The sequence below is a fragment of the Phoenix dactylifera genome, chromosome 2 (assembly GCF_051530095.1).
Source record: "Phoenix dactylifera cultivar Ajwa chromosome 2, Ajwa_hap1_PhDact_Kaust_v1.1, whole genome shotgun sequence".
NCBI classification, from domain to species: Eukaryota; Viridiplantae; Streptophyta; class Magnoliopsida; order Arecales; family Arecaceae; genus Phoenix; species Phoenix dactylifera.
This window is the reverse complement of record NC_143191.1, coordinates 57,745,971-57,760,346: the sequence shown is the minus strand read 5'-3', so window position 1 is coordinate 57,760,346 and position 14,376 is coordinate 57,745,971. Positions and strand designations below refer to the sequence as shown.

The 14,376-nt window shown below is 45.5% G+C and overlaps 1 protein-coding gene across 1 annotated transcript in view; it reads right to left on the bottom strand.

The window, feature by feature from the left end:
* Nucleotides 1–9,403: 9,403 nt before the first annotated feature.
* Nucleotides 9,404–14,376, bottom strand: part of LOC103699428 (uncharacterized) — a 49,305-nt gene continuing 44,332 nt past the window's right edge. Inside the window, exon 5 of the mRNA XM_089929298.1 lies at nt 9,404–10,291. Coding sequence (XP_089785424.1) covers nt 10,035–10,291 — 257 coding nt within the window. The 3' untranslated portion in view covers nt 9,404–10,034. The remainder of the gene's footprint in view (nt 10,292–14,376) is intronic.

The following is a 14,376-nucleotide window of genomic DNA, read 5'->3' as shown; positions in this document are numbered from 1 at the left end:
CCGTCAGTAGCCGGCGGCGACTGGTCTCCGACTCCCTCTTTGATGTTCGGCAAAACGAGGGAGAAAGCCTGCGGGATTATCTCACCCGCTTCAACAAGGCTACGCTGGAGGTCCGGAACCTGAGCCAGGAGGTAGCTCTTTCAGCCCTGAAGCGCGGCTTCCGGAAGGGCAGACTCACATTCTCCCTGGACAAACGCCTGCCGAGGAGCTTCCCGGAGCTGTTGTCCCGGGCGAACCAGTATGCGGACGCCGAGGAGGCGGCCGCCCACCGGAGCAAGGAGGCCGCCGAGATCCCTCCAAAGCTTGGGAAGAAAAGGCGAAAAGAGGCACGCCAGAGGAGGAGCCCGACGCCCCAGCGTCGGCGCAGAAGCCCGTCGCCGGCGAGGAACCACGGCCCCCCACGCCCTCGTTCTCCGCCCCGACGTTTCAACCGGTACACCCCTCTCCTGACTCCCCGGGCCCAGATCCTTATGGTGATCAAGGGGCGGGAGGACCTCCCGGCCCCGAGACAGATGCGGAAGATCCCTGGGAGGAGGCCCTCCCGGGCGTACTGTGAGTACCACCGGGACCACGGCCACGACACCGAAGACTGCTTCCAGCTTCGGGACGAGATCGAGGCTCTCATCCGCCGGGGGCGTCTCGGACGATATGTGAACGACCGACGTCCCCCCGCGGACCCGCGTCCAGCCGACCCGGCTCCTCCGGAGCCTCGGGAGCAGAATCGACCCGTTGCGGGCGTGATCCACACTATCACTGGGGGCTGCTCACGGCCCGTGAGGAACGCAGGGGGCTCGGCGGAAGCGTCAGGGACGGCCATCGTAAAGAGGCAGAGGGTCGGTAATGTAATCACCTTTTCTGATGAGGATGTAAAGGGGGTTCAGACTCCCCACGATGACGCCATGGTGATCTCCCTCACTATGGCAAACTATGATGTAAGGCGTGTTCTTGTTGATAGTGGAAGCTCAGCTGATATTTTGTTTTACGAGGCCCCCCGGTCGTTCCGATGCGGGTGGCTCCAATAAAGGCGGGCGCACCGAATCCGGAGCCGTTCCGGCTCTCGAGGCGTATCCTCCCACGATCTCCTAAGTGTCGTTCTCCTTAATTGCATTTTTTGTGCAGGACACTCCGGGCGGCATGTATCCCTCGGTCCACGTATCTCCGCTCGCGCCCAGGCCCCATCCGCCTCGAAGAACGCGCGTATCGCGGCCGCTTAACTGACACTCCTTGCAAGCAGCAACTGGCGGTCCGATTTCCCAGGTAACGCTTCAATTAGCATTTAATGCCCTTCTGGTGTTCCCCAGGCGACGCTTGGAGAGGAGGAGAAACACGATCGTAGCTGGACACGGAGAAATCCCGTCGAGTGGCAAGCGACAGGCGCGTGAGGCCTAACAACCCTCAGATGCCAGGCTAACCCGATGACCATCCCGGGAGCAGACTAGCCTGAAGCCCCGACCGGTCGCCTCGGCTTGCGCCAGCCTTGGCCGACCAACGAGCGGAATTTTCCGAGGCTCGGCCCTCGGATGCCAAGCTAACCCGATGATCATCCCGGGAGCAGACTAGCATGAAGCCCCGACTGGTCGCCTCGGCTTGCGCCAGCCTTGGCCGACCAACGAGCGGAATTTCCCTGAGGCCTAACAACCCTCAGATGCCAGGCTAACCCGATGACCATCCCGGGAGTAGACTAGCCTGAAGCCCCGACCGGTCGCCTCGGCTTGCGCCAGCCTTAGCCGACCAACGAGCGGAATTTTCCGAGGCTCGGCCCTCGGATGCCAGGCTAACCCGATGATCATCCCGGGAGCAGACTAGCCTGAAGCCCCGACCGGTCGCCTCGGCTTGCGCCAGCCTTGGCCGACCAACGAGCGGAATTTTCCGAGGCTCGGCCCTCGGATGCCAGGCTAACCCGATGATCATCCCGGGAGCAGACTAGCCTGAAGCCCCGACCGGTCGCCTCGGCTTGCGCCAGCCTTGGCCGACCAACGAGCGGAATTTCCTGAGGCCTAACCCTCGGATGCCTGGCTTAGCGCCGGAAGAATTTCCTGAGGCCTAACCCTCGGATGCCTGGCTTAGCGCCGGAAGAATTTTCTGAGGCCTAACCCTCGGATGCCTGGCCTAGCGCCGGACGAATTTCCTGAGGCCTAACCCTCGGATGCCTGGCTTAGCGCCGGAAGAATTTCCTGAGGCCTAACCCTCGGATGCCTGGCCTAGCGCCGGACGAATTTCCTGAGGCCTAACCCTCGGATGCCTGGCCTAGCGCCGGACGAATTTCCTGAGGCCTAACCCTCGGATGCCTGGCCTAGCGTCGGACGAATTTCCTGAGGCCTAACCCTCGGATGCCTGGCTTAGCGCCGGAAGAATTTCCTGAGGCCTAACCCTCGGATGCCTGGCTTAGCGCCGGAAGAATTTCCTGAGGCCTAACCCTCGGATGCCTGGCCTAGCGCCGGACGAATTTCCTGAGGCCTAACCCTCGGATGCCTGGCCTAGCGCCGGAAGAATTTCCTGAGGCCTAACCCTCGGATGCCTGGCTTAGCGCCGGAAGAATTTCCTGAGGCCTAACCCTCGGATGCCTGGCTTAGCGCCGGAAGAATTTCCTGAGGCCTAACCCTTGGATGCCTGGCCTAGCGCCGGACGAATTTCCTGAGGCCTAACCCTCGGATGCCTGGCCTAGCGCCGGACGAATTTCCTGAGGCCTAACCCTCGGATGCCTGGCTTAGCGCCGGACGAATTTCCTGAGGCCTAACCCTCGGATGCCTGGCCTAGCGCCGGAAGAATTTCCTGAGGCCTAACCCTCGGATGCCTGGCTTAGCGCCGGAAGAATTTCCTGAGGCCTAACCCTCGGATGCCTGGCCTAGCGCCGGACGAATTTCCTGAGGCCTAACCCTCGGATGCCTGGCCTAGCGCCGGACGAATTTCCTGAGGCCTAACCCTCGGATGCCTGGCCTAGCGCCGGACGAATTTCCTGAGGCCTAACCCTCGGATGCCTGGCTTAGCGCCGGAAGAATTTCCTGAGGCCTAACCCTCGGATGCCTGGCTTAGCGCCGGAAGAATTTCCTGAGGCCTAACCCTCGGATGCCTGGCCTAGCGCCGGACGAATTTCCTGAGGCCTAACCCTCGGATGCCTGGCTTAGCGCCGGAAGAATTTCCTGAGGCCTAACCCTCGGATGCCTGGCCTAGCGCCGGACGAATTTTCTGAGGCCTAACCCTCGGATGCCTGGCTTAGCGCCGGAAGAATTTCCTGAGGCCTAACCCTCGGATGCCTGGCCTAGCGTCGGAAGAATTTCCTGAGGCCTAATCCTCGGATGCCTGGCTTAGCGCCGGAAGAATCTCCTGGGGCCTAACCCTCGGATGCCTGGCCTAGCGCCGGAAGAACTTCGAGAGTCAGGAGTCGGCGAGACGCTACCAAGAGTTAAAAAGAGGAAGGATGTCCGCCGAAATCCGCAGACCGCCAGATCAGCGACAACTGCCATACGCCATAAAGAAGGCGGGAAGCTCGGAGCGCGCGCGCCTTTCCGAGGGATGGCGGCAATCTCGAAGCATCACTCCCTTCACCCGTTCCCCTCCTGGTTCCAGGCTCGGAAGTGGGGGGCTACTGTTACGGGGGGACTTAGCCACCATGCCCCACGTGACCGGCACGCGCGCCCAGGAAGACTACGGCTGCCCCTTGATCCAGCAATCCGACCTCGGGTCGGATATCTTCGGCTCCGCAGCCCGACCCCGAGTCGGCTGCCCCTTGATCCAGCAATCCGACCCCGAGTCAGCAATCTCTCGACAACAACAGACTGTTCCTCTGAGGCACGCCGCGGCCCCCTGCTCCACTACTCCCTACAACGGCCGTATCCGGCGCTGCCCCACGATCTCCTGTAACAGCCGTACAAAGCGGAGCTCCACTATGCCCTGCCATGGCTGTACCCAGCGCTGCCCCACGACGCCCTGTAACGGCCATGTCAGTGGCAGCCCCATCGTGCTACACGATGACCAACCCCCCAGAAGGACCCCCCAGCCTGGTATATATGCGGCTGGGGGGAGAAGGGGGGGTAAGAAAAGGTTTTCCAGAGCATTCTCTTACCTGCTACTGCTATCTCTCCTTCTCCTTCAATCCTCTCTGACTTGATCGTCGGAGGGCCCCCACTACCCCAGTGGTGGTGCGAGGCTTGCTTGCAGGTTTCCCGGTGGAAGGTGGAGCGCAACCAACCCAACTCCAAGGGAACCCCGTTCACACCGCTGTGCCAATCGTTCTCGGTTTGGACCACCAGCAACACATACAAAATAAGTATTTTATGAGAGTATACATGTAAATAATAATTTTATGAGGAAATTTATGTAATTTTGTATATTTTGGAGAGTATATATATATATATATATATATATATGTATGTATATATATACATATATATACATATACAGATATATACATATATACATATATACATATACAGATATATACATATACATATATATACATATACATACATATATACATATATACATATATATATATACATACATATATACATATATATATATATACATATATATATACATATATACATATATATATACATATATACATATATATATATATATATATATACATATATATATATATATACATATACATATATATATATATATACATATACATATATATATATATATACATATATATATATATATATATATATACATATATATATATATATATACATATATATATATATATACATATATATATATATATACATATATATATATATATACATATATATATATATATACATATATATATAATATCCGCTTGGGATATCAGAAGATTTATTTTGAGAAGTTTAGAACCTTGGCTTGGAGAAGCTGGTTGCCTGCGGAATACCACTGCATGCATCCAAACTCGTCGTTGCAAATAGTTGCGGATGCGAAGCCGCCGCCCCCATCCTTCCCCATTCACAGAGTAGAGAAGCTCTGTTCCACGATGCACCCTTTCGCAAAGGAAAAGAGCTGCGAAACAGGGGCTCGGGGCTCTGATGAACCCCTGAATCTATTCCCCTTTCACCTCCCACCAAACAATGGCTACAAGTTTTTGCCCGCTGAAAGGGCTGCAGGCTGCTCGGTCCTGGCTTGTTACAAGCAAGATAATCAAAACCAGGATGAGCTCAACACGAGCTTAATTACAAATTTTCAACCTCAGTTTGTTTCATCCGCTTATTTTTGCGTGGCTCGTTTGTGAATCCAGCTTTAAATAAGGATTGAGCTCGGGTCATTTCTTAATTAGATAAGCTCAATCAAGCCTCTTCATAAACAGCTTGATTCATTTCTACCTAAAAGGATGGCAGATTATTCAGGTTACTCCATCATCATAGAAATGCCCAGGAAAGCAGCATGCTAGCGCATAGACCATGCATTTACTTCTACTGTAAGATGTGATCATGCCTTCGCACTGCTAATAAATGAAAAAGAAATAAATACAAGTACATGGACTAAAATGAGAAGCATACATACCAAAAGTACTCCAGATATCAAGTTTCCAAAAGCCAATACCAAACCCCATATCATTTTCTTTTATAGATATTGGCACCCAATAAGAGTATGCACCAAAACTGAAAATGGTAGAAAGCATAAAAAAGTCCTAGGTACCGACCGAATGGTAGGTATTATTGGTATACACTATTTTAGCATCCTGGCACCTATACTAATACTTGTTTTGTATCGAAATAGGATGATAACGATGTAAGAATCCAATTTTGATGATTTTTGCATCTCTGCCAAATATCATGTTTGATAGGCTTACAACTATCCATCAAATACTCCTTCCTTCTGAAAAAACCAAATGAATCAAACATACCAAGCAGTAATGCATGTATAAACCTGTGGATGAGTGTTTGCGCACATGCCCATAAATGCAATGCTTCATTCATGTGTAAATTCATGGATATTTCTATGTAATATTTGCTAAACCGATCTGAACCGCACAATTGGTGACGTATTAAACCAAACTAGTAGAGAATTGGATTGTTTTGCAGGTTGGTCTAAAACTTAATTCAAAGCGGCCTGAACCGTTTGATACTGGATAAAACCATCCACTTCCAATTGATTACGAGTGTTTCGATTCATTTGGTCGGCCAACCAATTATTGTTTATAAAAACCCTTTCAATCCTCTATTTAATCCCCAATTTCTAACATCCTTGATTCCTAACCCCTCTCTCTCTCTCTCATTACCATGAAGGATCTTGCTAATAGCCTCTACCTCAAAGACTCTCCTCACCTCTCTCTCTCTCTCTTTCCCCCCTCTCTTGCTCTCGCTGCCATGCAAGATCTCTTCGACACCCATGATAGCCTTGGGCTCCTCCACCAAAGCCACCATCATCATCATCTCTCAAGTAGTCTCCTATAAGATGCTAGACCCCCACTCCTCTCGCTCTCTCCTTCCCTCCCTCCCTCCCTCTAAATTTAGAGAAAAATTCTGGATTGGATGAAGTGGCAGCTAATCAACACCAAGGCTCGTACTGTGTTGGTATGGTGTGGTTGGCAAGGTGAAACAAAGTTAGATGATTGCAAATATTGGATGGTTGGATAAAGTGGAAAAATAGAAGAATCGAAGTTAAGTATTTTTAGGGATTTTTTCTTTTCATCTCCAACGATGTGAACAACATGACCTTAATAAGTTATTTAGCCTCCATTCACAGAATAATCATTTAAGTTAAAGTGCTTATGTATCCTCAGATGAAATAAAACTATGCAAACTAGATAGGAATAATTTGTTGATGTTTGGCTGAATAAACCTTCCATTCAATTGGAGTTTTTTGGGCAACCATCAACAAAACAAGACTGGCAAGATTACAGCCTTCAAAACACTATACATACAGTTTTAACACGTCCTATCAATATTACTTGGATCTTGTAATTACCAAATAAAGTTGATCTCTCAGGGGCTTGATTGTTTTTAGATAGTTCATTTTCCAGCCATGATCATCCACTATTTGGTACTAATTATAGTATGCTAGCCTTGCCAGACTATGTGCATCCACTATCGACACATGTGCATGCACGATCAACTTCAGATTAGAGCTGATCATGGGCTAGACAGCCCACCCAGCGTATTGGGCCCAACCCGAAATTTAGTGGCTTTGGGTACTAAAAAATAGCCCGGTGGGATGAGCTTGGGCCAAAAAAAAAAGTAGGCCTGATCTAAACATTTAAAAATGACCCGACCCAAAATTTTATATATATATATATATATATATATATATATATATATTATAGGTTAATTATATTAACAAATTATATATTATAATGAAGTAATAATATATTATATTGCTAAGAGTAGGAGGGAAGGAGGAAATGAAATGGTGCCAGGGATTGACTTTTATTTTATTTCGTTTACTTTTGATAAACCGGTGACTCACACCATACGGGCATTAATGCATCCCCATGGAGGGGGAGGAACAATACTCTTCCAAAGAAATCCTACCTAGGGCTCGTTTGGTTCGCAGGAAAAGGAGGGGGGAAAGTGTAGTCAACGGGAAAGTAATGAAATGCCTCTTGTTTGGTTGGAGTTTTCAAAGGAGAGAGATGGGAAAGTTACTTTCCCATGGGAATATGATTCCCACATTTCATGGGAAAGTCTTTCCCATGAGAAACATGGGAAAGTTACTTTCCCATGAGGTGGGAATTACTCCTTTTTTATTTTTTCCCAAAAAGACCCTTCAGCATTAAAGAAGCATTAAAGAGGCATTAAAGATCTAATTTTTATTAAGGGCATAATAGGAATTATACATAACTTTCCCAGGAAAGTGGATGGTCAACCAAACATAAGCACTTTGGAAATTTGTCACTTTTCCATGATTAACCAAACATGCCAAAAGTACTTTCCTAGGGATCCTCTTCCTAGGAATCTAATTCCCAGGAATCATATTCCTAGAAGGGAAAGTACTTCCCGCGAACCAAACGAGCCCCTAGTGATGCGCGGCAAAGGGCACAACTCAGACCCTTTAAGATTGGCTCTTTAAGATTAGACGGGGCGGTCTGATATGGACATATGCATTGAACCTAATTTGTACTGTAGAGCTCGGCCCGAGCCCCATGTCTGATCAGCTCGCAACTTATGAGGTCACGAAGTCGGACCCCTATCTTCTGTGCCAGATCGAGGCCACCCACAGAGGGCTCGTTTGGTTCGCGGGAAGCATTTTCCCTCCTAGGAATATGATTCCTGGGAAACAAATTCCTAGGAAAAGGATGCCTAGAAAAGTACTTTTGGCATGTTTGGTTGACCATGGGAAAATGACAAATTTCTAAAGTGCTTATGTTTGGTTGGCCATCCACTTTCCTATAAAAGTTATGTATAATTTCTATTATGCCCTTAATAAAAATTAGGTTTTTAATGTCTCTTTAATGCTTTTTTAATGTTGAAGGGATTTTTTGGGAAAAAGTAAAAATGAAGTAATTCCTACCTCATGGGAAAGTAACTTTCCCATGTTTCTCATGGAAAAAACTTTCTCATGAAATATGGGAATCATATTCCCATGAGAATTCAACTTTTCCTTCTCTCTCCTTTGAAAACTCCAACCAAACAAGAGGCATCTTATTACTTTTCCGTTGACCACATGTTCCCCCTTTTTTTCCTGCGAACCAAACGAGCCCAGAAGGGGAGAGATTGGGGACAATATGGTCGTTTTAGCCTTCTCTTGTCTTCTCCCCAAAACCCAATTGCTACCGCGTGCCGCCCTCTCCCGGCCGACGCGCCACGTTCACTGCCTCATCCATTGTGGCCCCCTCCAGTCTTCTCTTGTGCACCCGTCCGCCGCCCGCCTCATTCCTCAGCCCAAGAAAACGGCAGCGTATCCGAAACTCTAGAGGAGGAGGATGCAGCAGCAGGGGAGGAGACTTCTGGAAAGAAGAAAGACGGTAAGAAGCAAGCCTCCGCCGCATCGGCGACGCTGTCGGTGCCAGAGGAGATCAAGGAGATGATGGAGGTGAGAAAGAAGTCGGCGGCGGCGCCGGATCTGTAAGGAGAGGTGGCGGAGGAGGTGAGGGAGATCGAGTGGCCGGCGTTCGGGAGGGTCCTAGGCACCACCATCATCATCCTTGCCATCATCGCCGGCTCCAACGTCACTCTTCTCACCATCAACGCCATCCTCGCCGCATTATCTGACCGGGTCTTCGCCTGCAAGGACCTCCAAGACTTCTTCGGATAAGCTTAATGTGTCTCCCTCTGTCCCCACAGCCGGCTCAAATTTTGATGTTTACCTCCCTTTTTTCCCCCTCCTCTTCTTTCATCCTCCAATTTCCCATGTACACTATTATTTTTCCGCTAATAATTGAAGTTCGTAAGACTAAAATGATCATTTGATCCTCTTCTTACCAATATCAAATAGTATCGTTCACAATTCTCAAAAGAAAGGAAGAAGGATAGAGTTTGATAAGAAAAGGATGGATTGAATTTAATTGCATAAAAACAATGAACGACATTCAATCTTCTCCCACCATAAATAAGGGATTTACAAAACAGTAGTATATTTTGAATCACAACTGGTGATTACATTATTAATCTTCAGAATCTGAAAAGAGTATTCAAGCAGAGACAATGCTAATATGATCATACTGGAGCCATTTCCAGCAGGGTTATCGCAGTATGAACAGGGTTCAAAATTTGGCTGCCAACAAGACCAACGATCCCATGAACATCCTTCAAGGATCAATTCGATAGACAGATCAATCAGCTGGGAATCCAAGAAAATTGTTGAATAGAGAATGCTAATATGATCATACTGGAGCCATTTCCAGCAGGGTTTTCGCAGTATGAACAGGGTTCAAAATTTGGCTGCCAACAAGACCAACGATCCCATGAACATCCTTCAAGGATCAATTCGATAGACAGATCAATCAGCTGGGAATCCAAGAAAATTGTTGAATAGAGAATGCTAATATGATCATACTGGAGCCATTTCCAGCAGGGTTTTCGCAGTATGAACAGGGTTCAAAATTTGGCTGCCAACAAGACCAACGATCCCATGAACATCCTTCAAGGATCAATTTGATAGACAGATCAATCAGCTGGGAATCCAAGAAAATTGTTGAATAGATTAGCAACTGGCGCAGCATCTCCTGGTGGGTAAGGAATAAGGGACTCCAGATCCATGACTTTGATGGTCTGATGGAGTGTCTGCGGGCGGGCACAGAATAGGTGCTTCCTATCTGCCAGTTCCTCTGCAAGCTCACTTTGGTGGTTGTCCATCAAATCCTCATTGATGACCACAATTAGAGGCTTACCCAATCGCAGTGTCTCAAATATGCTCCCGGACCCTGCTTACCAACTAGAATTATTTGTCACATTCTCATCGATAGATCATTGATACAATCTAAAATCTGCATTACTAGCATACTAATATCAGAATGAGAATAGGGAAATTTTTATTTTGGTAATCTCATGTATGACAGAAAGCAGCTGAGAAGGTTCAACTATGATATACAGAATCAAAGTAACAATATGCTATTGATTAAAGCTCCAATGCAGATTTTTTTAATAAAAAAATAATAATTCAAGCCATATCAAAACAATAAATGGGTCCGCCAATTTGCCCATTTGTGCCTTGGTTGCCACAGAAAGTGACTGAACATGCCCAATGACTTGGCCTATAGACAAGAAGGTTGAAGAGTTCCATTCTGAACAAATAGAATGCTGTCAGTCAGAAGCATACACAAAGATTGCAGTTTTCTGAATTTTGTACTGGGAGAAGCGCAATGCCTCCTTGGACTTGGATCACAAGCAATGGAAGAGGAGGCAACTATCAGACAGACAAACTTGTTCTCTGACACAATTGCGAACCAGGCTATTTCAATTAATAAGCTGCAGCATCCACGGTCATAACCTAGCTCCCCAACCAAGGGTAATGGCTGCTATATAAGACAAAACTTTAAACCAAAGAGGTTTCGTTTATTTCACCTACTAGGAATTACTAACTTGGATTTGGTACAACCATAAACCATTTTTACAGAAAAATCTCTGGTATGCAACATCTATAACTACAAAAAAAAAAAAAAAAAGGATGATCAAGCTAGATGGAAATAACCAAGTACATAAGAGACAACATGTATCACCAAGCATATACCCTGGAACATTTTTATTTCATATGAGTCATAATGGAAAAATTACAAGCATATTAAGCAATCATTTAGGGGCTGTCTCTGTTCCAGGGGTGGCCCAATGCATTTGGGGGCCGAAGGCGAACTCATTAAGGAAGACCTTTTTTTTTAAAAAAATGATAAAGAATTTTAATAAGTGTAAAATACATTAAAAATTTATTTAAAAATAATTCGTGTAGCTTTTTGAGATGTAAAATTACTAATCAAACTTTTGTACTCAAGATTCATTAGAATACTATTTTCAATCGATAATATAGCTAATCCATTTAATATTTCTTATCAAATAGTTGACCGCAAATAAGATTTTATCAACTTTAATTTTGAAAAACATTTTTCAGCAGAAGCAACTATTACAGGTATTGTTAACAATATTCTATAAGCAACGCATGTATTTGGAAAAAAATCTATTTTTTATAAAACTTAAAGTATCAATAAGAGTTCTAGTTTCTGTTTGTCAAACTTTTTTTAAAACTTTTCATTCTGAAAATAGATCAAGACCATTAATATCAGAATATTCACCATGCTTTAAAAAATTTTCAAGATTAAAACAACAATTTTTCAAATCTTTTACATTCAAAGATTTTAACTTTCTAAAATTAAACAATTGGGGCAAAGGTGATAGGTTCATAGGTGATAAGGGGAATAACCCGTAGCCAACTGAAATTGGGCCAAAGGTCAGATCAACTTAATTCACCAGCTTCCAACTCCTAGCAACTTTACCAACTCAACCTATTGGTACCATTTTTTGCAAGTCATTTTGTGTGCGCTGCTTCTTACAAAAGTAACAAAATGTGCCTTTCTTTTTCTTGAACATGTATTAAGATATATTTGTTCTCCCACAGCCCCCCGCCCACAGATGCTTGGTGGTGTTCATGGCACCACCTCCGCCCCCCCCAGTGTTCTATCCTCCTCCTCATTCTCTACCTCCTTCAGCACCACCTCATCCACCTCCTTCCCCTCCAGTGCTGGTTCCTCCTGTCTCCTCTCCCCATTCCACACCAAAAACCCCTCCGCCTCCCCACACGAACCCCTCCTCCCTCGAAACTTTTATAGTTTTATTCTACATTAAGAATGACATCTCCATCTTATGGCACACCAACCCTTTGCCCACTCCTCAAAGAAACCCCTCTCGGCCCTTGATTCTGTTGCCTACTAGGGTTAGGCACTGGCTGACTAGGTAATTCATCTCTCTTCCTATCCCCTAGAGAGTTAGCTATTTGGCTCAGACTAACCTCAAGTTTTGCAATCGTTTGCGCATGGAATTGGTTAGTCTGGGTTTGAGCTATGTTGGTCTGTTGTTGTTGTTGGATGAAGTCTTGTTGCTGCTTCATCATGTTAGCCATCATGGCTTCTAATGATGTAGTTTGTTGAGGGATAGGGGCACTATAAGTAGGAATAGGTGGAGCCAATGATTGGTTTATTTATGATGGACCTATCCTGGAAAAATTCTTCTGAAAACCTGGTGGACCACCTTGATGCTGAATAGGTTCATTTTGTTTATATGAGAAATTTGGGTGGAACCTATTATCCGGGTGGTAGACTGGGCTGAATGAATTGGGAGTGGGCTTCTTGAAGGCACTATATGAGTTTAGAGCATTTGCCTGCTCAGCCTTAATGTTGGGTAAACTAGGACAACACTCCACTAGATGCTCAGAACTGTTACACAGAATACATAAACTATGTGACTCGTGATCCACTTTCATGATGGGATTTAACTCTTTGTATGAACTCGAGCTAGTGGAAACAGTGAAAGCATCAAACTTTTTGCTTAAGTTGTTCATTCCAGTCACCAGATTGGACATGACATTTTTGAGTTCTGGGTCTGCTTTCATTTCATAATTACCTGGTTTTCTAGATCCGAACTCACCTCTATTTACTTCCTCACCATAGCTACTCCAATTTTGGGCATTCTTGGCAAGTCAACAAGAAATTCATAGGCTTGATCCGGGGTTTGGTCCATGAACCTACCCTTGTGCATGGACTCAATCATGTTTCTATGTGCCGGAGGTAGTCCTTTGTAAAAGAAATGTACTAGATCAGCCTTGTCAAGCCCATGGTGCGGGCGCTTGACCAAAAGATCATGGAATCTTTCCCAAAGTTGGAAAAATTCCTACTCAGATTTTCCTCTAAAAGTTCTGATTGCATCCTTAATTTTTTCAGTTTTTACCATGGGATAGAACTTAGCCATGAACTTCCTAGATAGTTGTTCCCATGATGTGATGGAATTTGAAGCTAGGGAATACAGCCATGCAGCAGCACGATCCTCTAAAGTCATGGGAAATAACCTTAATTTAATACCCTCTTCATCTAAATTTTGATTTCTAAACATTTGACAGATTGTCAAAAATTTGTTTAGATGAATGTAGGGTTGTTCGCTCTCGAACCCATGAAACTTGGGTAACATGTTTATTGTTGCAGCCCAAATCTCGAATTGGGTTGCATTATTAATTGGTAATACTATGCAAGTCGGGGGACTAGCGGATGCGGGTGCGAATAACTCATTCAAAGTTCTAATGTGTTCACCCATTGTAGAGATTGACAGTTGGTTTACAGTTCGCAATTTGTGATGAAAAGTTCTGTCAATCTCAGGATCAAATGGGGTTAACTTATCCCTTAATGACCTTCTACCATACATACATTATCAACACTTCATTAGATTTGACTCCTACAATGAACGAAATCCTAAAAGAAGAGAAGGGCTAGACACAGATGACCACAACCAACACCACACAACAATTTGACCCTATTAGTCTTAGAACTAAGTGAGGTTTAGTAGCTTCTTAAATCTAGTTGCACAGAGATATATCAGGTTAAAAAGTTTCTGAAATTCTTTTCTAGATTAGACAGCTCCTAATCTCCCTTTCAGATTAAGCTTGAGCTTACCAGTTAAGCAATCCAGTAATCAGTGACCAGGAAAGTCCCGGGGTGTGTGGTGGTGCCAGAAGGGATACACCGATACCACAATACCCGTAACAGTTCTCACTGTTGTAAAACTTTCCTAGACATCACCAATTACTAAATTCTCACTGGAGTGGCTTTCAGCCGCTTCTTTCCAAGAGCCTAATTGAGCTCGAAAACCCTAAGGCCAACGTCTAATTTGATTTTAATTTAATTTGGCTTAGGATAAGTATGCAAGGTGGTGATTTTTGGGCTAAGGACAGGTAATGACTTTCCGACCTTATCTTTTTGATGGGTTTTGCCCTTAAATTTTTTTATGCAAATGCTTAATACTAAATGCAGCAAAT